The 26217-nt window shown below is 41.2% G+C and overlaps 1 protein-coding gene across 1 annotated transcript in view; it reads right to left on the reverse strand.

Annotated features, from left to right (window-relative positions):
* Positions 1 to 12423: 12423 nt before the first annotated feature.
* LOC113522711 (serine/threonine-protein kinase SMG1) overlaps positions 12424 to 26217 on the reverse strand; it is a 214717-nt gene continuing 200923 nt past the window's right edge. The window contains exons 3-17 of the mRNA XM_052902989.1: positions 25320 to 25555; positions 21892 to 23218; positions 21495 to 21734; positions 20857 to 21029; positions 20235 to 20362; positions 17785 to 18074; positions 17502 to 17750; positions 17086 to 17246; positions 16366 to 16576; positions 15790 to 15888; positions 15142 to 15348; positions 14630 to 14793; positions 14195 to 14271; positions 13125 to 13228; positions 12424 to 12866 (exon numbers count right to left, since the gene is read on the reverse strand). Of these exons, the coding sequence (XP_052758949.1) occupies positions 12789 to 12866; positions 13125 to 13228; positions 14195 to 14271; positions 14630 to 14793; positions 15142 to 15348; positions 15790 to 15888; positions 16366 to 16576; positions 17086 to 17246; positions 17502 to 17750; positions 17785 to 18074; positions 20235 to 20362; positions 20857 to 21029; positions 21495 to 21734; positions 21892 to 23218; positions 25320 to 25555 (3744 nt within the window). The 3' untranslated portion in view covers positions 12424 to 12788. The remainder of the gene's footprint in view (positions 12867 to 13124; positions 13229 to 14194; positions 14272 to 14629; positions 14794 to 15141; positions 15349 to 15789; positions 15889 to 16365; positions 16577 to 17085; positions 17247 to 17501; positions 17751 to 17784; positions 18075 to 20234; positions 20363 to 20856; positions 21030 to 21494; positions 21735 to 21891; positions 23219 to 25319; positions 25556 to 26217) is intronic.

A 26217-nucleotide genomic window follows, 5' to 3' on the forward strand; every position in this document is an offset into this window, starting at 1 on the left:
GGTACGATTGCGTGTCTAGCTGGCTCAATAATAATGAATGCTATCGTAGATTAAAATTTATATTATATATTTAATAAATTTGATAGAACTATGATATTAGTATATGTTTTGATTCTGAATGATTTTGTTTAGGAATAATACATTTATAAATTATGAAGGTATTTGTATGATGAAAAAAGCGTGGTATTTGGCGCGAGCCAATAGAAACAAAGCACATAGGAAACCTAAATTGGGGACAACCAATAGGAATGAATTGAATGAAGTTTTTGGGATATTGGAGGGAAAAATGAACGGTGGAGAGAGTGACAAAGGAATGACGAGGGGGACCCTATAAAAGAGCCTGAATGGAGGGGCTCGCTCTCTTTTCTCATTCGGCGCGCTAGCTACAAAAACTTAGAAGACAATCATTGAGTCCGTAAGGGAGGCTTCCCTCCGTGCTGGTCAAGACTCTGCCCGATTCGCTTGGTACATTTATTTTAACTTTTATAGTGTAAAATTTAATTAAAATCGGATATGAATCGCGAGTGATTCCTGGTTGGCGTAATACGAGTTCCTGATTGCTGGTACCTGACCGGCGTGTAGCAGGTTAGAGGTTGGCGTAATCCAGTGAATCTGTTCCGTTTTCTTGACTGTACTAATCCATATTATTTCCTCGTGTTTTCAGGATATTTAAAATAGGATTCAATCAGCTTAGAGTAGTTTAAATTAATTATCAAATTTTTATTTTAATTATTTAAATTCAATTTTGCATTAGATATAGGAATAGCTAGGGTTTTAATAGGGTTTTCAGCTAGCAAAAATTATTGGTATTGAGAAGAACTTTATTTGGTTTAGCAAATAGCTAGGTATAGTTTTAGAAATAATAAATTCAGAAGGTAGTTAAATATTAATAGATTTTGCTAAATAATTTAGGACTAGCTAGGGTTTTGCTAGGGATTTCAGCTAGCGTAGGAAAATATTTAAAACATAAATTGATCAGAGGAATAACGTTCACAAAATGGAGGAAACAGATAATACGCAATCAGCAATGCTTTATGTAACCCACATAATTATTAATTGTGTGACTAATAACATTATTTTCAGCATCTATTTATTCTTTCAGCATCTATTTATTCTTTCAGCATTTACTTTAACCAATTAATTTTATTTCAGCAATACGATTTTATGTGCATGTGAATATTTTATAAACTTGACTGTACTAATTAATAATATTCCTCGTGTTTTCAGGATGTTTAGAATAGTATTTAATCAATTTATGTTCAGCATCTACTTATTCTTTCAGCATTTACTTTAACCAATTAATTTTATTTCAGCAATACGATTTTATGTGCATGTGAATATTTTATAAACTTGACTGTACTAATTAATAATATTCCTCGTGTTTTCAGGATGTTTAGAATAGTATTTAATCAATTTATGTTCAGCATCTACTTATTCTTTCAGCATTTACTTTAACCAATTAATTTTATTTCAGCAATACAATTTTATGTGCATGTGTGTACCTACAATTTCTCTATTTTATCATTTAATTTAACTATATCCATTTTTAGAGATTATGTGCATATGTGTATTGCTTTTCTTATTTCATAATTTGGTTTAAAGTGTTGCTTTAATATTAGAAACGATTCGTAATACTCTGAGGTCAAGACTCCTTTAATCCATCTGTGGGACGATTGTTGCTTTATATAGTGGCTTATTGTCTTACAGATGCGTTGTTCTGAGCATGATTCAACGTCTGAGTACAGTATAGGGACCCATTAGCGATTTGTAACATTCTTTAATACACTACAACCCTCGAAATCATTTATGTTGTTATAATACCCGACTACTTAAAATAAATAATCGTACATTAATCTACCTGTGAATATTTTTAAAACATGCTCATTGACTCTATACTATTATCGTTTATTTACAATTCACGTTATATTTTGTTATACGTCTGGTTCAGAGTCTATTTTGGTTAGATTTATTTTAACGTAATGTTAGGATAGGTCCCGATTGTATTACATTGAATTGACATTTATAATAATTTAATTAAGTGAATTAGTTTCAATGTTTGGTTATTTGTTTAAAATGCGTAGTCGATTTTAATGATATTTTTAAGTGACATTTTATTCAATCGATAATATAATACTCCTTCGATAAGCCAATTTTAGTAAGTTATTTAATAAAAATGTAGATAGTGATAGCCTTGTTTAAATGGTGATTATGGTTTTATTTCATTTATTAGATCGATTTTTATGATGTTGTATTTAAATGCCATTTTGTTATTTGTTGAGCCATTTCAACGACTATTTTATCTAATTATTATAGTAATGTAATATTAGTTAGATAGATTCGATTATCTTTTACATGAATATTATTTTACTTCATTATCCAAATAAGCCGAGTTTAACCCGAATTTATAGAACTATTTCTCTAAATACAACATTTTTATATTAAGCGATTTCAATCTATTTTGAAGATTTTTATGTTTATCATCTTTTAAATCATCTATTAAACTGATTATGACTACTATTATTTAACTACTAGTCGTTCCCCGCGGCATTGCCCGCCTCTAGCTAGGTAGTTTGTATATCATTCCCAAAATGAGTACTCATATATATATAAAATGTTAATTATGTAACTTCATGAACTTCGGCTATATAAACTGATCGGTAAAATTATATCATTTCGTACACTATTATTTAGATTCATATAACTTTTATTTATAAACCGATTGAAATAAAACAAACGCCAAATGTCTAGTAAGGTAAGCCGCAATGCACTGGTGAAAGTCGCGTTTAGATTGGTTAAGCCGTTTCTAAGATTATCGTGTACAAACGTACAGACAAAATTACTAAAACGTTGTTTGGGTTTATTACTTTCATAAATATAATGGGTTTCCTTATCTCTACATCTTCTATGTACGTACTTGACATCTCTTTACTTAGACGCCTTCAGTTCATTATCCAAATAAGCTGAATTCTAAGCAAACTTTAGCACATAAATTTATCTAACCACTGCATCTTAAGTACTAATTTAACCGTTTCTATATAGTTATTATAGTAATGTGGTATTCATTTATTACTTGACTACAAAGTAGATTAATTTATTTAAAATATCATTATCTGAATAGGCAAACTTTAAACATTATTACGTTATACTATTCACTTAGCCATCTTTAGCGTAACATTTATTTAAATACTACACTCTTAGTAGCTCTCTTCCTACGGGTTGACCTACTCATACCTGGCTACGGCCTATACAACAAACTCTTAGTAGCTCTCTTCCTACGGATTGACCTACTCATACCTGGCTACGGCCTATACAACAAACACTCTTAGTAGCTCTCTTCCTACGGGTTGACCTACTCATACCTGGCTACGGCCTATACAACAAACTCTCTTAGTAGCTCTCTTCCTACGGGTTGACCTACTCATATCTGGCTACGGCCTATACAACAAACACTCTTAGTAGCTCTCTTCCTACGGGTTGACCTACTCGTACCTGGCTACGGCCTATACAACAAACTCTCTTAGTAGCTCTCTTCCTACGGGTTGACCTACTCATATCTGGCTACGGCCTATACAACAAACACTCTTAGTAGCTCTCTTCCTACGGGTTGACCTACTCATACCTGGCTACGGCCTATACAACAAACACTCTTAATAGCTCTCTTCCTACGGGTTGACCTACTCGTACCTGGCTACGGCCTATACAACAAACTCTCTTAGTAGCTCTCTTCCTACGGGTTGACCTACTCATATCTGGCTACGGCCTATACAACAAACACTCTTAGTAGCTCTCTTCCTACGGGTTGACCTACTCATACCTGGCTACGGCCTATACAACAAACACTCTTAGTAGCTCTCTTCCTACGGGTTGACCTACTCATACCTGGCTTACGGCCTATACAACAAACTCTCTTAGTAGCTCTCTTCCTACGGGTTGATCTACTCATACTTGGCTCCGGCCTACTCAACATTCACAAAACCTATCTTAATCCATGAGTATTCTTGGTATTAAGTAAATTATACAAAATTAAATATGCTATGTTTACATATAGCAGCTATCAACATTATATTGGCTTTGCCAATCTTACGGTGTGGAAGGTAAACCCTATCACACTATTCTACATATTAATCGGGCTGTCTCCACGGGTTGATCTCTAATGTCACATTATAGAGCCGAAACGGAGCCTCTCCCATAAGTAAGTTCTGGTGTCGGAGTGATCTCGTGATTTCAGTCACGTCTCGGGCTGTCTCCACAGTTTGATCTCTATTGTCACATTTGAGCCGAAGGGAAACCCCCATAAGTAAGTTCGTGACTGAGTGATGCTGGGACTTCAGTTTCGACCACGTGCTGTATCTACGGGTTGATCTCTTAATGTCACCTTATAGGACCGAAAGGGGTTGTATCCAAAGTAAACTCTCGTGTCTGAGTGATCCTGGGACTTCAGTTTCGATTCTTTGCCTTTGGCAAAACAACTACTTTTCTACTGGAAGCATTGTGGGGCTGGTGGAGCCATTGTAATGTTGATGTACTAATGTACTTTTGATTTGGTTTGGAACTGAGAATACTATGTACTTCCCTACCTTACCCAGTGCAATATGCATCTCCAATACCTCCAATACCCCTGTCTTCTCAGGAAGAAGATTTATAGATAGTTGGCAAGTCTTCCACTGGTCTGGGCGTGTGGGGGGCTCGACCACTCCCCTATTTATATTTTACAAATATTTTGTAATTCAATATTAAATTAAAGTAACTTCTAGTTCCATGAAAATGAGTATAACTCATTAAATACCTTAACCCTTAAGGATTTATCAATCATCCTCATTATTTAACTCCTGTCATATACCAATTAAAGAACCTCTTGGTTATTACACACACACAACGGGTCCTACATTACTAGACGATCACACATTATTAATTTGGCCAACTGATCGAGTGTTCACTATAATGATCTAATTATAATTATTATGTGTCGTATTATGTGACCAATATTTATAAATAAGAACGCGTCGTTACAGAGATGTTTTTCTACCCGAACCATTGAAATTTCTAACGACTAACATCACTCCAAAAAAAGGGATATGTCAATAAGGAATGTTATTTTAAACATAAAAATAAAAAGCGACCACATTCATGTTTCAACTTGTTCGTCCAGCCGACTCTATAAAAGCCGTTTCACCATTTTAAATGTATCACAAGAATAAGAATTCCAGTATTGAGTGAGTAGTTCTCGTGTGTTACGTTAACACTGAAGAATAATGGACACTTGACATTCAGAGTGACACTAAGTGTCTAGTATCTGAGTTTCAAGTGTCTGAGTGTCAAGTGTCTGTACGTCTGAGTGTTTAGAGACTGTGTGTTTGAGCGTCTAGTGTCCGAGTGTCTAGTGTCTGAGTGTCAAGTGCCTGAGAATCTAGTGTCTGAGAGCCTAGTGTCTAGTATCTGAGTGTCTAGTGTCAGAGTATCTAGTATCTAGTCTCTGAGTGTCTAGTGTCTAAGTATCTAGTTTCCAAGTGTCTACTGTCTGAGTGTCTAGTATCCGAGTGTCTAGTGTCCGAGTGTCTAGTGTCCGAGTGTCTAGTGTCCGAGTGTCTAGTGTCCGAGTGTCTAGTGTCCGAGTGTCTAGTGTCCGAGTGTCTAGTGTCCGAGTGTCTAGTGTCTGAGTGTCTAGTGTCCGAGTGTCTAGTGTCCGAGTGTCTAGTGTCCGAGTGTCTAGTGTATGAGTGTCTAGTGTATGAGTGTCTAGTGTCCGAGTGTCTAGTGTCCGAGTGTCTAGTGTCCGAGTGTCTAGTGTCCGAGTGTCTAGTGTCCGAGTGTCTAGTGTCCGAGTGTCTAGTGTCCGAGTGTCTAGTGTCTGAGTGTCTAGTGTCTGAGTGTCTAGTATCCGAGTGTCTAGTGTCTGAGTGTCTAGTGTCAGAGTGTCTAGTGTCTAGTGTCAGAGTGTCTAGTGTCCGAGTGTCTAGTGTCCGAGTGTCTAGTGTCCGAGTGTCTAGTGTCCGAGTGTCTAGTGTCCGAGTGTCTAGTGTCTGAGTGTCTAGTGTCCGAGTGTCTAGTGTCCGAGTGTCTAGTGTCCGAGTGTCTAGTGTCCGAGTGTCTAGTGTCCGAGTGTCTAGTGTCCGAGTGTCTAGTGTCCGAGTATCTAGTATCTAGTGTCTGAGTGTCTAATGTCCGAGTGTTTAGTGTCCAAGAGTCCAGTGTCCGAGTATCTAGTGTCTGAGTGTCTGAGTGTCTAGTATCCGAGTGTCTAGTGTCTGAGGGTCTAGTGTCCAAGTGTCTAGTCTCTGAGTAGAGTGTAGACACTTGACATTCAGAGTGACACTAAGTGTCTAGTATCTGAGTTTCAAGTGTCTGAGTGTCAAGTGTCTGTATGTCTGAGTGTTTAGAGACTGTGTGTTTGAGCGTCTAGTGTCCGAGTGTCTAGTGTCCGAGTGTCTAATGTCTGAGTGTCAAGTGCCTGAGAATCTAGTGTCTGAGAGCCTAGTGTCTAGTATCTGAGTGTCTAGTGTCAGAGTATCTAGTATCTAGTGTCCGAGTGTCTAGTGTCTAAGTATCTAGTTTCCAAGTGTCTACTGTCTGAGTGTCTAGTATCCGAGTGTCTAGTATCCGAGTGTCTAGTGTCCGAGTGTCTAGTGTCCGAGTGTCTAGTGTCCGAGTGTCTAGTGTCCGAGTGTCTAGTGTCCGAGTGTCTAGTGTCCGAGTGTCTAGTGTCAGAGTGTCTAATGTCAGAGTGTCTAGTGTCCAAGTCCAGTGTCGCGAGTATCTAGTGTCTGAGTGTCTGAGTGTCTAGTGTCTGAGTGTCCTGAGTGTCTAGTGTCTGAGTGTCTAGTGTCCGAGTGTCTAGTGTCCGAGTGTCTAGTGTCGAGTGTCTAGTGTCTATAGTCTGAGTGCCCGAGTGTCTAGTGTCTGAGTGTCCGAGTGTCTAGTATCTAGTGTCTGAGTGTCTAATGTCCGAGTGTCTAGTGTCCAAGAGTCCAGTGTCCGAGTATCTAGTGTCTGAGTGTCTAGTATCCGAGTGTCTAGTGTCTGAGGGTCTAGTGTCCAAGTGTCTAGTCTCTGAGTAGAGTGTAGACACTTGACATTCAGAGTGACACTAAGTGTCTAGTATCTGAGTTTCAAGTGTCTGAGTGTCAAGTGTCTGTATGTCTGAGTGTTTAGAGACTGTGTGTTTGAGCGTCTAGTGTCCGAGTGTCTAGTGTCCGAGTGTCTAATGTCTGAGTGTCAAGTACCTGAGAATCTAGTGTCTGAGAGCCTAGTGTCTAGTATCCGAGTGTCTAGTGTCTAAGTATCTAGTTTCCAAGTGTCTACTGTCTGAGTGTCTAGTATCCGAGTGTCTAGTATCCGAGTGTCTAGTGTCCGAGTGTCTAGTGTCCGAGTGTCTAGTGTCTGAGTGTCTAATGTCAGAGTGTCTAATGTCAGAGTGTCTAGTGTCCAAGTCCAGTGTCCGAGTATCTAGTGTCTGAGTGTCTAGTGTCCGAGTGTCTGGTATCTGAGTGTCTGGTATCTGAGTGTCTAGTGTCCGAGTGTCTAGTGTCCGAGTGTCTAGTGTCCGAGTATCTAGTGTCCGAGTATCTAGTGTCCGAGTGTCTAGTGTCTGAGTGTCTAGTGTCTGAGTGTCTAGTGTCGAGTGTCGAGTGTCTAGTGTCCGAGTGTCTAGTGTCCGAGTGTCTAGTGTCCGAGTGTCTAGTGTCCGAGTGTCTAGTGTCCGAGTGTCTAGTGTCCGAGTGTCTAGTGTCCGAGTGTCTAGTGTATGAGTGTCTAGTGTCCGAGTGTCTAGTGTCCGAGTGTCTAGTGTCCGAGTGTCTAATGTCCGAGTGTCTAGTGTCCAAGAGTCCAGTGTCCGAGTATCTAGTGTCTGAGTGTCTGAGTGTCTAGTATCCGAGTGTCTAGTGTCTGAGGGTCTAGTGTCCAAGTGTCTAGTCTCTGAGTAGAGTGTAGACACTTGACATTCAGAGTGACACTAAGTGTCTAGTATCTGAGTTTCAAGTGTCTGAGTGTCAAGTGTCTGTATGTCTGAGTGTTTAGAGACTGTGTGTTTGAGCGTCTAGTGTCCGAGTGTCTAGTGTCCGAGTGTCTAATGTCTGAGTGTCAAGTGCCTGAGAATCTAGTGTCTGAGAGCCTAGTGTCTAGTATCTGAGTGTCTAGTGTCAGAGTATCTAGTATCTAGTGTCCGAGTGTCTAGTGTCTAAGTATCTAGTTTCCAAGTGTCTACTGTCTGAGTGTCTAGTATCCGAGTGTCTAGTATCCGAGTGTCTAGTATCCGAGTGTCTAGTGTCCGAGTGTCTAGTGTCCGAGTGTCTAGTGTCCGAGTGTCTAGTGTCCGAGTGTCTAGTGTCCGAGTGTCTAGTGTCCGAGTGTCTAGTGTCTGAGTGTCTAATGTCAGAGTGTCTAATGTCAGAGTGTCTAGTGTCCAAGTCCAGTGTCCGAGTATCTAGTGTCTGAGTGTCTAGTGTCCGAGTGTCTGGTATCTGAGTGTCTAGTGTCCGAGTGTCTAGTGTCCGAGTGTCTGGTATCTGAGTGTCTAGTGTCCGAGTGTCTAGTGTCCGAGTGTCTAGTGTCCGAGTGTCTAGTGTCCGAGTGTCTAGTGTCCGAGTGTCTAGTGTCCGAGTATCTAGTATCTAGTGTCTGAGTGTCTAATGTCCGAGTGTCTAGTGTCCAAGAGTCCAGTGTCCGAGTATCTAGTGTCTGAGTGTCTGAGTGTCTGAGTGTCTAGTATCCGAGTGTCTAGTGTCTGAGGGTCTAGTGTCCAAGTGTCTAGTCTCTGAGTAGAGTGTAGATATTCGGACACTAGACACTCGGACACTAGACACTCGGACACTAGACACTCGGACACTAGACACTCGGACACTAGTCACCAGATATTGAGACACTCAGACACCAGACACTCAGACACCAGACACTCGGACACTAGACACTCAGACACTAGATACTCGGACACTGGACTTGGACACTAGACACTCTGACATTAGACACTCTGACATTAGACACTCTGACATTAGACACTCTGACATTAGACACTCGGACACTAGGTACTCGGACACTAGACACTCGAACACTAGACACTCGGACACTCAGACATCAGTACTCGTCAAGATGAGTTAAACGAGCCCAATCTCGATGGGGTTGCGTCGTTTAATTACGGAGTTCCTATGGCCACCTTGACACCAATGTGTCAGTATATCCTTTCTGAAAAAGAAATAATTTTCCAAATCGGTTTAAAACTGACGGAGTTATGAAGTAACAGACATAAAAAATACATCCAAATTGAGAACTTACTTCTTTTTGAAGTCTATTAAAAATTAAGCGTCCTCATTGTGACGAATTTATTAAAAATTTCCTACAATAACATCTAGGTAATAAAAAAGATCGACATTGACAGGGTATACTATTTCGTGGTTTATTCCTAGTGAATTAATCATGATGAGCCATCTGATTTGACTTTGTCTTTGTATATTATACGTTGACTGGTAAGTACTCTGCTAGTACATACCAACAACGCAAACGGTAGTAGGTTACTATTCCATTAAATGTTAGTGACTGATTTCATCATCATCATTCTCACACAGTTTTAACATTTGTTCCACAAAAACGCTTTACCTCTCACAAAATTTCCATGCAATGAACGCAAGAATACATAAAGCATATTGAATTAAAGTAACTAAATTAGTTCAGCAATGACAAATACAGAACGATATGATAACACGAGTATACTAAGTACTTATCTATTTATAAAAAAAAACCTAACACATTCGGAGGGTTACGTAAAGTAATTCGTATTACGATTCATGTAAAGCGAGCTATTTGAACTCCTACGTAGTCTCGTGCAATACTTATCTACTGAACTATATATGTATAAACGCAAGACGAGACCGTTAAAAGGATTCAAATAGATAGGTAATTATTATTTATATGTATGGATAGAACATTCCTCAACCATAGCAAACGCCAAAAGAGATTTACGCCATCTATAAGTTGCTTACACAATTAGTAGTCATCGGTAAATTAATTTATTAGCTTGTACTGGCGAGCGGCTAAGAAAGTAGCGGCATCTAGCGCACATATGAACAACTAAAATTAAGCCGAAGTATAAACCGACTTAGAGCTTTTCACTTGTTTGTTCAAGGTGATGTATCTGTACTAATATAGTATTATATTATCTGTGTTAAAAGTTTTATCTACGTTTCAAACTTATTTAATATTTTCAAATGCATAAAAAAAACTAGGTATTCAGTTCAAATGAAACAACCTTGTTTGACATACACCATTTATTATTATTACAACGAATGAAATGAGACAAACATACTGACAGTGAATGCACTAGCAACATATTGCAGCCAAATTAAAAAAGAAGATTATATTAGAATAGTAAAATAATACGATAGGAAACATTTTTATTGATATCAAATAACAAATTTATTACAATTGTTAACCAGACATTCATAAAGCCATTAGGCATTTTAAGTTATACGAAACTTAAAGGCAATATCATTACTGATTTTCAATTTTAAATATAAAATTTGTGGTAAATTTTTAATTCTATTTTTTACTATCCGCACATCTGTTAGGTTTAAAAAGTAAAATAGTAGAGCGTAAATATATCTGTACCGGCGTAGCTTCGAATTGTAAGGAATAAGTCAGTTGATCAACCAAACACAAGCTTTCAATTAAAGAAAGTTTGATGAGTAAATCGATTACCTTTCTATGAAATAACGTGGTCATTAATGCATCTTTCACCTAGCTACGCTGTGTACGACTTGATAGCAATAGCTTGAAATTAATTTTTGCCAAAATTGCTACAGAACCATAGTGTAATGAATTCCGATGTGTCACATAATACATACATCGAAAACTGTTATTTAAACGTAGTATTTTCATATTCCAATCACAAATTACATATATTTTTATAAACATATATAAATCTCATTAATTAAAATAAGAAATTTGATTTTCAATTAACTCTTTTAGCTTTTTTAGTGGAATCAATTTAAAAAAAAAAATTAAGTAAAATCGAAAGTATTTGAATGATATATCGGAATTCATTTTACAATTTATACAGTTCATACAATTATCCATACACGTAAACATCCACTGTCAAACTCATACAAACACTTAGGGACGATAAAGTATTAGTTTTAGACACACACACACACACATTCACACATGAGGGGTACATTAATGTGGGTACATAATGTGATGGACTTATCTCTTGTAAGCAGTATATGAGGTTTGTAAGCGAATTAACTGTAATAATTTCAAAACGTTTCACAGCACATTGCAAATTTAATAATAGATAAGATAGATGATTTATTTGCATTACTTAGAACACAAACAACAATAGATATAGAACAATATGTAAAAAAAAAAAGAAATAAAAGAATACATATAATAAAAAAAAAACAAATAGAAAATAATAAATAATAGACAAATAAGACAAGGAGAATGTATATAGGTAATTTTTAATAAAAACATGTACAGATTGGAATCTTTTAAATAGATTCGAGAATAGATACTTTTTTATGGCTTACTTCGGCGCTAGCAATACTGACTGCGCCTTTAAAATACATATTTAATGATTGTAAAACATTTTAACCGTTATTATTATATTTATATAGCATTTGTTATATTATATACTACGTGTTGATATATTTAAATAGATAAAGCCGAGGTGACGACGTGGAACATTTTAGTGGTACGCATAATATATTGGCGTCACATTTGAAATATATTGGATCACTCACAGCTTCATACTGATTTAAATTTTCAAACGCGTTTTCAATACGTTTAGTTTTACACATAATTTACAAGAGATAAATCCAAATTACAAGACTACATTTAAATATTTTTAAGCGAACAAACATTATAATATATGATAAGTTCCGGAACTTTTGTAAAATTCTGCAGTGCTGCAGTTTGAAATGACATGAATTACAAAATTAATTTATTTGTGTCAAAAATGGATACAGCTCCTGGACTACATCGAGAAGTAGTGATTTTAATATGAGAAAAAAAAAATATATATATATAATATTTATTAAATTTATGTCCAAATGATTAAATGTTAGAACATGACAATTTTATTATCATATAATTACGATTTACGCAAACATAAGGTGGTAAGTATTGTTGCGTCGTTATTCATATATCTAGTTTCGACAATACAGTTTATCGGACCACCTGTGGCACCCACTGGTGGTGCGTCGCATGGAGGTGACACTGCGAGCTTTAGACGCACCGCGGGTGGTCGCGGCCGCACGTAGTGTGAACATTAGCTACATATAGACAAGCCTTCTACGTAGAAGTAAATTATAATCTAACACTAATCGCCATGGCCTGCTGTCTCTCCTGTTTTGTTGCAACTAAATTGTATAATTTTACTTTATTCGCATAGTTTAAAATAATTTCCAAAATACACTTTTGTTTTTTTTTGCTACAATTTCGTAACTCATGTAAGAGGAAACGAGTCAAACGCAAGGCGTGGTTAGCGGACAACAGGCCGACCTGAACTCGAACGCAACGACCTTAAACAAAATAATGAAAAATAAAAATGAATAGTAATATTACCGAAGGGCTACAGTAACTTCCTGCTGTCGTGAGACGCCGACGCGGGCGGCGGCCGGCCTGCCGGTCGGACGCGTGCGAGGCCGCGTGGGCCGCGTGGGCCGCGTGGGTCGCGTGGGCCGCGTGGCGCGTGGCGCGTGGTGGGTCTCGCGGGCGCGCGGGCCGCAGGGCGCAGGCGCGGGCGAGTGGCGCGGGGGGCGCGGGGGGCGCGGGGCGGGGCCGGGACTCCGCCGCCGGCCTCACACCCACGCCATCCACCCCTCGTACATCAGGCACAGGTTCTCTGCGCTCGTCGCTTCCGATATCATGTACTCCACCTGCGGCCCGGGCGACACTACATTGGCAACACTCATCGGCACCACCACATGTAGGCTCGTTGTCTGAGGAAGCTTAAATTCGCTCAGCGAGCTACGAGAGGATATTCCAGGAGTTTTACTAACACACTGGCAAAAATGATGATGAATACAAGTAATGTTTTCAGAAGTAGGACATGGTCATGTTGAGTAATGGTTGCAATTGACGGGTAAACAGCCTGTATTGGTGTAGCCAGGACATGTGGTAGCGTGTGTGCTCACCTGGTCGCTGACGGGCAGGCGGCGCGCGGGCTCGGGGTCGCGGCCCTCCAGCTTGAGCCGCACTCGCTTCCACACGCCCGCGCCCTGCGCGTTACGCTCCCCGCCTGCGTGTACACGGCATACATATCACTACTATTTCAATGACAATTGTTAAATAGTACATTACTGCAGCGGCCAGCAACTGAAGCATTGATGGACGAACGTGCAAATGTGGGCCGAGGTGTAATCGAGGCACATATACGTGAGTCCATGGATGCCTAGTTGTGGCCAAGGCTTGTATAGTACTTTTCTCAAACAATGCGCGGAAATCAAAAACACAATTTTACTTTTTAAATTCAATGACGAATAGTGAACAATAATAATTTTTCACGCATCATAATGTTCCTTTGATTTTTTTTTTCAATAAACAGCTTTCTATTTGCAAGCCAGTTCGAAATTTAAATAAAACCTTTTATTAGTTACCTCCTTGGTAGTCATGTTTCCAAGTAAAAGGTCATTCCATTTTTAAATTACAGGACAGATATGAGTTTACATAGTAATTTGTCTAGCCGCAAAACACGACAGATATGGATTTTCATACAACTTTTGCCGGCCGCTGCCCGCATGTATCTTGGCCAGTACGGCAATTTTGATTTATCTCGAAGAAGATTGTCAAAATAATGCTCACATTTCTAAGCATGTTTGAGAAAATATTATTATGGCTCTCAGAACGTTCACTTATTTAACATATATTTTTTTAATTACACATCTTGCGAGATTTGACGGTACAATGATTCATCGACTTACGAAACATGCTATTACTAGAAGAGTGAAGTGCTCCCATTTATGAAGTGATCAGGGAAATAACTCGTTAAGTTCCAAGAAGTAATAAACTGCAAGGGTGTTTGGTTGGAATTTAAAGAAATTGCTGAATCTTTGACAACAGTATGCAATTTTATTTCCTATCCGCATACAGACCAAATTTTGGTGGGTTATGGGAAGCGGGCGTAAAATCAACAAAGCACTATTTACTTTAATGCGTACAGAACTTGATATAAATATTTTAGAAGTATTGTGCAGTATACACGTACCTGGTCGCTGCGCGGGCGGCGGCCGCACGGGTTGCCGCGCCGCGCCGCTGGTCTGCGCTTCCCACGCCGCCGGTAGCCTGCGCAGTAATTCAATAACTCCAATTAACGTTAATATTTACTACAAAGTATTCTCTATTACTAAAGCTTTTTTTTTTTTTTTAAACATGTCACTATAATTTTTTTATCAAAAATAATCTAGTGACATGATAGAATATATTTGTAGGAAACTTGTTTCATGTGGTCACATGATTGATTCAGTAAATCAGATTTATAAATTAAATGTATACTTACCCTCATATTAAGTTGTATAATTTAAAAAAAAAAATCCGAATTTTGGGTTGATGTAATAATAGAATTACTCCATTGTAAGCTAAAGGAAACTTATGCAAATCACTCGCATGTATTTATTTCTTAGCGACTTAAGTAGATACTGACTGCAGCAGCGCTTCGTGCAGCGCAGGTATTTCCTGCAGCAGGTGGGCGGCGGCGGTGGCGGCCGCGAGTACACTGGCGCGGTCGGGACGACAGCTCGCCAGCTGCGACAGCTGGGCCGTCACCGCCGCCTCGCGGGATATGTACGAGCTCGCCGGGTTGTTGCCCTGCAAAACCAGTGTTATAAATTCATTATATTAAAATACATCATTTGATTTAAAGATACATTCAAAGTATTGGCTTTTAGTATGATTATTATAAGTTTACATTGAGTTTCAACATCATCATCATCATCATCATCATCATCATTATATGTTATGTTAGATGGAAAATGTAGGTTACAAGAGAATAATGGGTTAAACGGTCGGATGGTGAGTTTTTTGATATTTGTTAATGGGAGAATAAACAGAGTGATTAATATAATCACTATACGACCTTATCATTCTGGGATAGGTACCAAAATTCAATAACAGGAGGAAACGGGGCACAAATGGAAAATATAAAAATTCACGTACATTGTTAGCGGGTGCCAGGGCGTGCAGCGAGACGCGCACCTCGGCGTGCAGCAGCGCGCGCGCGGCGAGCGGCGCGGCGCCGGCGGCGAGGCGCGCGGCGGCGGCGCGGCGCCGATCTTGTGCCGCGCGCGCCCGCCCGCGCCGCGCCGCCGCCTCGCTCGCCAGCTGCGACGACATGTCGCGCACCAGCGCCGACACGTTCTCCACCTGCCGTGCACGTGTATTGTTTTACCAATAAATAATAAAAAAAAAACTTCAAATTTTAAATATCATTTCAGTGGCGGCTGACAGTTTGCTTCATAAACAATATTCTTTGGGTATTGTTTATAAATTTACTACATCATAAGAGAATTTAGAGTATTTGTTATCTTATTGATAAGCTAAAAAAGAGCATAAACAAGATTTGTTATTTGTTGTTCGCAAATAAGTAAATACCATAGGATTTTAGTACCTAAAAATCTTAGTTATCAGGCCACATGACAACAAAATTATTCAATTTTCTTTTATTTTAAATTTCAACTAAAAATCAGAACAAAATTTTATTAAACGACACTATTCTGAATTCCTATTAAATTGGTCCTTCGAGCCGGATCATGAAATTTCATTTATTCAGAGTAGGAATAGCAGTATGGCGAAGGCTCTACTTACCCACTGCGTATCGATGTTTCCTTCCGGATGCAGCATTTCCATCAATGATTCTTCTACCGGGGACACGTTAAGTGAATATTTCTGAGCCAGCGTGCATGCCTGTAAATGATATTTAATATTGGTTTTTATATGTACATATAAGTGTTAGATTTTTGAAATATAAGGTGTATTGAAATATAAGTTAATATGGTATTGTTAAATTTTTTAATGAAAATAAATAAAGGTAGACTTATAAAAAATGGTTTTAGACCATGACTGGATATGACTGTTCTAGGAGGTACTTATTCGCTAAGAGAGTCGACGAGGTGAGCAGCAGTTGTCCGAGGATGTCGATGAGGGTGTTGACCACATACTCCATGCAGCGTGTCAGCCGTTGCAGGCGCCGCTCTTGTGCCAATGCCGCCTCACCGTGTGCCAGTGCCGCCTCACCTTGTGCCAGTGTTGCCTCACCTTGTGCCAGTGCCGCCTCACCTTGTGCCAGTGTTGCCTCACCTTGTGCCAGTGCCGCCTCACCTTGTGCCAGTGCCGCCTCACCTTGTGCCAGTGCCGCCTCACCGTGTGCCAGTGCCGCCTCACCTTGTGCCAGTGCTGCAGCGCCGTGCGCGCGGTGTGCGCGGTGCGCGCGGCGGCGCGGGCGCGCTGCGGGGCGGCGGCGCGCGCGTGCGCGGCCAGCGAGCGCGCGGCGCCGCGCACGCTGTCGGCGCGCGCCGCCCGCGCCGCCCACGCCGCCTCCAGCGCCCGCTGGACGCCGCGCAGCGCGGGGTTCGCGCCCGCGCCCCACTTCACCCTGCAACCGCCCACCGACACATTAACACAACGCACAACACGCAACACGCAACACGCAACACGCAATACTCAACACGACATACTAGATGGCGCCGTAATCGACGCCCAGATCAGATCATTTCGTAATTTTACTTCAAATTATTACGACATGACAACAAGCACGAATCAATAAATTTGATGATGTTTAATGTTTAGATGAACGCTACTACCTATCCCATGACCATTGAATTTCTTTAGTTACCTTTTACGACACCCGCGAAGAAAAAAGGAGTAATCCATTTTATGTAGGAACCACATGCTAAAAATTTTTTTGCACACAATACGAATCTATCGACCAGACAACGTCCTAGCGGCAAATTAGTCACTATGACCCAATTGACTTACTTTCATGCTGATCTATCATTTCTGAGTGATATCCCACCCACGTATACCAATTACAGCATCCAACTATATCGAAACATGTCAGCGATACGCAAAGTGGTAATGAGCAGTGAATGCAGTGTAATAAACCTTTGCAGCGCAGCCCCGACGAGGCCGTGTGCACGAGCTCGCGCGGCGGCCAGCTCGTCGGCGGCGGCCAGCAGCTCGCGCGCGCGCCGCCACAGCAGCGCCGCCGCCTCGCCGCAGCCGCCGCTGCTCGCGCCGCCTGCGCCGCCTGCGCCCTGCAGCACCTGTCGCCAACGAGTACTCATATTTATAAACTTTCAAAAAATATCACTTTATTTACTTATTTTTTATTTTTGTGTACAACAACAGATTACAAATAAAATTTTTAACAATAGAATACAACAATATGTTAGCATTATAAGTTTGCAGTCCAATTATAGTTGTACTCAACATTCACAGAAATGAAACAGAATAGACTACGCGGCACGCGCCGCGCGCACCGCGCCCGCCAGCACGGCGAGTGTATTGCTCAGACTGACCTCGGCGTGCAGGTGGTGGTGCGCGGCGGCGCGGTGGCGCGCGGCGTGCGCGGCGGCGGCGGCGCGCGCGTGCTCGCGCACGGCACGCGCCGCGCGCTCCAGCTGCGCACGCGCCGCGCGCACCGCGCCCGCCAGCACGGCGAGTGTATTGCTCAGACTGACCTCGGCGTGCAGGTGGTGGTGCGCGGCGGCGCGGTGGCGCGCGGCGTGCGCGGCGGCGGCGGCGCGCGCGTGCTCGCGCACGGCACGCGCCGCGCGCGCGCACGCGCGCGCCCGCCAGCACGGCGAGTGTATTGCTCAGACTGACCTCGGCGTGCAGGTGGTGGTGCGCGGCGGCGCGGTGGCGCGCGGCGTGCGCGGCGGCGGCGGCGCGCGCGTGCTCGCGCACGGCACGCGCCGCGCGCTCCAGCTGCGCACGCGCCGCGCGCACCGCGCCCGCCAGCACGGCGCCGCGCTCGCCGCCCGCCGCGCCCCCCGCGCCACCCGCGCCCCCCGCGCCCGCCCCGCCGGCACCAGCCCGCAGCGCGCGCGCCTTCTCGCACAGCGCCTCCAGCGGCACGCTCCACGACGCGCCTGAGCGGAAACGATTATACACCGTGTATAGGGGACAGACTGGCAAAAACTGAAACAGTGAATTCAGATCATTGTTCTCAACTCAAATTCAGTAAAAATTCTTTTCCGAAAATTTCAAATTGTTTACAAATTTTTTCATTTAAAATCGTGTGATCATTGTATTGTATTGTGTGATCGTATTGTGACATAGTATAAAAAGTACTAATATTTCATTGTGAAATACTATGAAATACCAATAAAACAGCTATGTAATTTTCGTAAAAAATCCTACCACGATGTACATAATCAGCTATATAAGATGAACATCACAAGCGTACAAAAACTACCTACGAAGAAGCGTCCCTGACCGCACACTATAAATATCCCGCGTCATGTAGATTGTAAAATTTCAAATACATTGCGCGGCATCAAAAAATAAAAGCTCTTTTATTACCTGGATGTTATTGTAGAAAATTTTTGATAAATTCGTCACAATGAGGTCGCTTCGTTTATAATAGACTTCAAAACACTAGACACTCAGACACATTGACACTAGACACTCCAACACACAGACACCAGACACGCAGACACGCAGACAACAGACACGCAGACACTAGACACTCAGACACATAGTCTCTATACACTTAGACACTAGACACTCTGACACGCAGACACTCGGACACTAGACACGCGCTAGACACTCAGACACATAGTCTCTATACACTTAGATACTAGACACTCTGACACTAGACACTCGGACACTAGACACTCGGACGCTAGACACTCGGACGCTAGACACTCGGACGCTAGACACTCGGACACTAGACACTCGGACACTAGACACTCGGACACTAGACACTCGGACACTAGACACTCGGACACTAGACACTCGGACACTAGACTCTCAGACATTTGACACTCAGACACACAGACACTAGACACTCAGACACTAGACACTCGGACACTAGACACTCGGACACTCAGACACTCAGACACTCAGACACTCAGACATTAGACACTCGGACACACTCGGACACTAGACACTCGGACACTAGACACTCGGACACTAGACTCTCAGACATTTGACACTCAGACACACAGACACTAGATACTCAGACACTAGACACTCGGACACTAGACTTTCAGACACTTGACTGTCAGACACACAGACACTAGACACTCAGACACTAGACACTCAGATACTCGAACACCTAGAATCTCAGACTCTAGACACTCGGACATTAGACACTCGGACACTAGACACTCGGACACTAGACACTCAGACACTAGACATTAAGACACTAGACACTCAGACACGAGACTCTCAGACACACAGACACTAGTCATTCAGACACTAGACTCTCAGACACTTGACACTCAGACACTTGACACTCAGACACTTGACACTCAGACACTAGACAGTTTGACACACAGTGTCTAGACACTCAGATACTAGACTCTCAGGCACTTGACACTCGGACAGTAAACGCTCAAACACACAGTCTCTAGACACTCAGATACTAGACACTCAGACGTACAGACACTAGACACTCAGACACTTTAAACTCAGACACTAGACACTTAGTATCACTCTGAATGTCAAGTGTCCATTATTCCTCAGTGTTAACGTAACACACGAGAACCACTCACTCAATACTGGAATTCTTATTCTTGTGATACATTTAAAATGGTGAAACGTCTTTTATAGAGTCGGCTGGACGAACAAGTTGAAAATGATTAATTTGAATACAAATATCTCCGAATTTTTGTAGACTTAAAACATGCATTAGTATTAGAATGAATGAAAGTGACAATAATAATGAAAAGCAATACTTTTTAAAAAAAAATTCAACTAATTTCGGAAATTTCAATTTAATTGTGAGATTTTTTTTTATACTAGCAACACTATAAAAAATGGCGCGAAATCTTTTAAAAGAAACCCTACGAAATTAAGATACAACCTGCTTGCATACTGTCTACATAAACTGCGTCGAATATATAATCTAGTAATGTAAAATTTGTCATTGACAAACAATTGACATATCAAACATTTTCAATACACTAGCCCTGATATGAATCTCTTTTTACTAATTATATTAGCATAAGAAGAAAGAAGACGACCATATGATTGTGAGTTTTTATTTTATGACTGGTTGTATACGATAGAAGTTGTATGCGTACCGATCTCCTTCTGCTCGACCTCAGCGTGCAGGTCGAGGCGGGCGCGGCGCAGCAGGCCGCACACCACGCACGCCAGCGCCTTCGAGTGCACGCCCACCACGCCGCGCAGCACGTACTCCGCCGTGAACCTAATCATAAGGTACGAATCAGGTCTAATAGCTCCAATGCTGCCCCATTGTTAACAATGTACCCTGTCACGTCGATCTCCTCGCAGTTCCCCCAGGAAACTATCGTGTTGTATTCCAAGTGGATCCATCACGATAGGCTAACTCACCTGGTTTTTCATCCTCACCTGTCATCCCACACTGGTGCCCCGCCAGTGTATACCTATGGCGCAGGCCATATTATACCATTCCATTTGGGAGGGAAAGGGATTGTTAGCAATGTAGTTTGACAGCCCCATTGCTAGCAATATGCCCTATCAGGTCGACTTCTACGTGGTTCCCCCTGAAAACCATCGTGAATAATTCTTGATTTCGTCACGATGGGATAACTGACCTGTTTCATTCTCGCCTATCATCGTTCACTGGTGCCCCGCCGGTGTATACCGATAGCGCGGGTGGGGTTACCATTCCATTATCACCCATTAAAAAAAATACTGAAACAATTACAGGTCACAGACCTTCTGACAGGTTTGCACAGTGCGGCGTCATCGTACAAGGTGAGCGGGCCGACGCCATTGAACGCGCGCGCCATGTTCACGCACATCGCGAACACCTCCGCCACCGTCTGTATGCGACGCACCAGGAATATGTCTTCGAGCACCGAGCGCAGCACGGGGCTTTGGAGGGCAGCCTGCACGAGACAAATTATTACACATAAGAGAACAGAAAACATTTATTCTCCATAACTTCGCTTCAAAAGTACCAAAATCATGGGCACTGATTAATGATCAAAAAATGTCATCTTTAAACCTTACTGCATAACTTCTTCCCGTTATGTAACTCACACATTTATCACACCACGAACATTCATCGTCTTTATACAATCCAATTATGTTTTTAGTACTTCATTTTCAGACAAGATATAGAAAAAAATATATACTGATATGGGTAACAGGAATTTTATTAATTCACAATGTTTGTCGTTTCCGATAATTGTTTCGATTGGGTTTCGTCTCGAACGCGTAACGAGAAATATAGCAAGGTCTTAAAATTCCTGTTACACACATACATGTATAAACACTCTAGATACCATTAAAAAAATTGGCCAATTCCATACTTACTTAATATACTCGTAAATTTAAAAAATAATACATACCGACATGTGCATGGCTTCGTTTATATGATCGATCTTTCTCCAAGCGGGCGGTGTTGGCACGGCGATATGGTCGGCCAACTCTCTCGCCCTTAATTCCACGGCCGCGAATAGTCCGTTAAAACCCATCAGCAGCATTCGCCCCGCAGACTGGCCTTCGCTGTCAGGCGTGGACGCAGAGAGAAGGGCTTCGTAGCGGGAGCGAAGCTCCGCTGCTAACAGTTGCGCTCCGTTTGCTGGAGACTAAAACAAGCAATCTATTACTATCTTATTGTAAGAGTTAAATTTACAATTACAATAAGTTTTGCTATATTATGATTATTAATTTGCTTTGAATGAAACGATTAGAAACATATTAAATCACACATTTTAAATATATATAATGAAACAATAAAGTTACCTCCATATCCATGACGAGATATCTCAAATGCATTTCCAACTGTGCCAGTAGATCATTTAGAGGCACAGGGGTATTCATTATTACGGTGTTCAGCTCAGTAATCATTAGAAGCGCTGACGGATCTTCGGAATGCACTTTCTTGAGCGCTTCAGGCAAAATTATGGTACTGAAGTTATAATTTAATTGAACCAAGTCAGCTAGCAGAAGATTAGCGTTGCGAACACATTCCACCGCGATTGGTAAAGTGGTGTCTTCCGCAGATGCCGACTGTAAAGGCAGTAATGATAGTAACTCCACTGACTGCATGGAGAGCGCGCTCATGTCATCCAAAAACCACTCCCCCTCTCTGGAGGTCAAATCAACGAGGCAGTCGCCTGCGCTTTGTGCACCATTCTCTAACATCAAATACCTCCTATTCAAATTGCACAACATTCCTATAACGACACACTCCAATGCAGCGGCAGCTCCATCCTCAGTCCTCACCCAGTTACTGATATTGGCCTTCGCTTCCATATAAGCCTCTTGAGCCAAAACAAGCGCATCGGGACCACCTTCCGCCTGCAATCTCTCAACTGCTTTATTAAGATTCGCGCTGGCTTCAGCATGTATAGTTTGCAAGCGGAAATTATAGGCTGTAATTTGTGACGAGTCAGTATTATTAGAATCCGCCAGTAAGGCATTCATTTGATTAGAAACCTCCCTGCAAACTTCAGGCGATTTGCTTTCTAAAGCAGTGGCCAAAAATTTTCTGAACATTACTACGCGGTGATATTCCGTTTGGCTCTGAGGATAATACTGGGAGACTGCGACATATTGCGACAGCAGTTCCAGACACGACCTGACGAGGTGATGTGTCTGTTGAATGCTCTGGTTCAGTTCTGTTTCGGCTTGTTCACATTGTGATATCATGGAACTTTGACCGGCATTTGTTAAGAATTCTTTGATGTGGTCAAATATCGGTTTGTTTTCGTCCTCTTTCGTTCCTGAAAACTCTTGGACCCATGCCATCAACTGCGGTCCGTTTATGACTTCATTTGTTTCGGCAAACGTCTCGATTTGGGTGTCGAAATCTTTGAGTATTTTTACAAGAGCTTTCATCGAATCTTCGACAGCATTTTTGGCTTTCTTATACGAGGTATATTTCTGAGAGATGGCGTAAAGTGGGTGATTATTTAAATTTGGGCCATAGGCTTCTATCTCTTTGATTAATGCCATCTGCTGATGACACTCCTGTAGTCTCGTTTCGACTGCTTCTAATTCGTCGTGCTCCTTAAGCCAGTTCTCGGCGCTTTCCTTCACCTCGGGGAGTACGGCCAAAAATTGGGAGCTGAAACAAAAAACAACAACAGCGTTATTGCGGCCAGGATATGAATAATTTATGAGTTAACGTGAAACATAAGTGTTCAATAATTCAGGGCGGTTAAACAGGAAGTACGCCGTGTTAATTCGCAGTGGCTTTTAGAGAGGCATTAACAATTATAATCTCTCATATTAGCGGCATAAATTATGAATAACTAATTCATTTTATGCTCAAAATAGAACCATCTCGTAGAAATAATTTTATGTGCACAAACATCGTATTAACAGTATAGGATTAACAATGTGTGAAGATATAGTGGTCATGTTAATAATATAAGAATAAGTAATTTATTGAATACAATTAATATAAAAAAAAAGGTTATTGCGGAAACATCGAAACATTACATTACATACAACACCAGAGGGAGACTTTGTACAAAAGTCGATTGCTTGGGTACCTCTGTCCTATTCGTGTTTCAATCGTGAAGCAGTTGTGTTTGTATGGCTGTGTTTCCATTTGAAGGGTAGGATATGGCGTGAATTTACTGGGTACAGAGGAATAACACTCGAGTCCTCAGGAATGGCAACGCATAGGGGGTATCAAGTGCGAAACAGTATACTCTGTTATGTCCATGGTACTGCTCATGTCTATAGGCGATGGTTACCACTTTCCATCAGGTGGGCCGTCAGCTTGTTTGCCATTCTAAGTTGTATAAAAAAAACGTTTTTGTCGGGATACATCAGGGCCACAGCCATACGATTGAATGTTCCTTGTGTCATTTCTATATAAATCCGCTTGTTCATGACCATCAGCTTATTTACTAATATATTTCGCGCATAAAGCTATTAAAATCGGTATATTAGAAACCTACTGTAACTCGTAGCTTTAACGCTACGAATTCACGTATTTCTAAGAAAAAGGGTCTTGACATACGGACGTAGGAACGGACAACGAATCCTATAAGAGTTCCGTCTTTTCTCTTGGAGATACGAAACCTTAAAAATTAGGTAAATAGAGTAAATCTAATAGAATAAATGGAATTGTTCTTTATTATAATGTCACTTATGTTGCGACATGGTCCTGGATAGAGCAGGTCACCTCTTTGTTTCTCGTGGGTGTCGTAAGAGATGACTAAAGATAAAGATAAAGATAAATTTATTTGCAAACATGTGTACATAGTAAGTGCAAAGACATACTTGTTGTTCATTGTAGGATTTGTATAGTCCTAACATGTTTTGCTAACATTAGCGTGCAAAATATTATTTCAAGGACAGTGGCAATTTCAAGTGCCTTACAAAGCAAATCCATGCCCCCTATCTATCCCTGCCTTACAAAACATATTAATATTTTGTGAAGAATAGATATAAACTAAATAAAAAGTCAAATGGAATTACAATGTCAATAGCAAATGTCGAAAGAGAAACATATTAAAGGTTGTCATTTAAAAATTCGTCAATATTATAATAACATTTGTCAATCAGTAGCATTTTCAGTTTTTTCCGGAATAAGTTTGTGTTTAAATTTTTATATACATCTGGAATTTTATTATAAATTTTTGGGGCCATACATATAACTTATAAGAATACTTAATGATCGAGGAATGGCCAGCAATATTACTAAAGCCCAAATGCAGTTGCCAACCCGCCAAGCTTAGCATTTACAGGCAAAATCTCCCCATACTAGGCAAATACTAGAAAGAAATGGCCCACAGTCTTTTGGCTCGGGACCGTTTTTTGGCAGCTTATGTCGAAGGCCTATGTTCAGGAGTGGATTTTTTATGCAAATTAGAATGGCAAACAAGCTGACGACCCCTACCTGATGGAAAGTGATAACAGTCGCCAATAGACATGAGTAGTACCATGGAAACGCGTTGCCATTTCTGAGGACTCAGGTGTTATTCCTCTGTACCCTGTAAATTCACTGCCACGGTCTGAAGGGTGGGATACCCTTCAAACCGTAACACAGCAATGCAAACAACTGCTTCACGGTAGTAACACGAATGGGACAGAGGTGTCCAAGCGAACGACTTTTGTACAAAGTCTCCCTCTGGTAAAATTATGGAAGCCTATGTTCAGGTATGAACAATTATCGGCTGATATGACAATGATAATGCCAACAATACACTTACTTCAAGTCGGCGACTTGGTGCTTGAGTTCTTGCGCGCGTACAGCGAGCATGTCGAGGGCGGCGCGTATGTCGCGCTGCGTGCGCCGCCTCTTGCCGCCGCCGGCGCCGGCGCCCACGCCGGCCGCGCCCCACTCCACCAGGGGGTCGTACACGAACGCCTCCAGCAGCGTCAGCAGGGTCTCGCGGCCTCTACGCATCGTGCGCAGCACGTGCTCGCACGCCAACCGGAATATGCCCTGAAAGAATAATAATAAATTTAATTAAAGCAAACGGTATAAGCATTTTTAAACAGTATTTTTTTTATGAGTCTATCGTAAAAGATTTTATTTTCTAATAATTATACAGCTATATATTAAGTGACTTTCAAAACGTGATTTTCAAATTCTGTGTATTTTTTTGCGTCAACTTCGCAACGCTGGCTCGTTTTCTCTTTAAAATTAACAATGTTTACTTCCTATTGGTCTTGTATTAATTTTGAGACGATTGAAAATGCAGTTTTCCTTAGTAGTTATATTATTTTATGTTCGTTGCCTCAGAACTTCGTCATTTACAAAACGATTGAATTTTTTTGTTTATCTGAAAGGTTATACCTTCAGAATGGGCTGATAGAAATTCCATAAAAATTAATTTGGTAATTTAGTTTAAAATTTAAATTAAAAAATTACTAGTTTCGCCACGATTCATGTTGGTGTTTCCTTTTTATGGAACTAAATCTACTTGATATAAATAAACCCCCATACTATCACGGCACTGTCAAGTTAGAATGGGAAGCCTTAAATTTCTCGTCCTTTTCTGATGCATATTTCTTTATGGAATACGTTTAAATTTACTGGCAGAATACCTTTTTAAAAATAAAGCTAATGTTCTCTACTCCATCTTGTATGTATACAAATACAAA

Source organism: Galleria mellonella, unplaced genomic scaffold (genome assembly GCF_026898425.1).
Source record: "Galleria mellonella isolate WM207_F2 unplaced genomic scaffold, CSIRO_AGI_GalMel_v1 utg99, whole genome shotgun sequence".
NCBI classification, from domain to species: domain Eukaryota; kingdom Metazoa; phylum Arthropoda; class Insecta; order Lepidoptera; family Pyralidae; genus Galleria; species Galleria mellonella.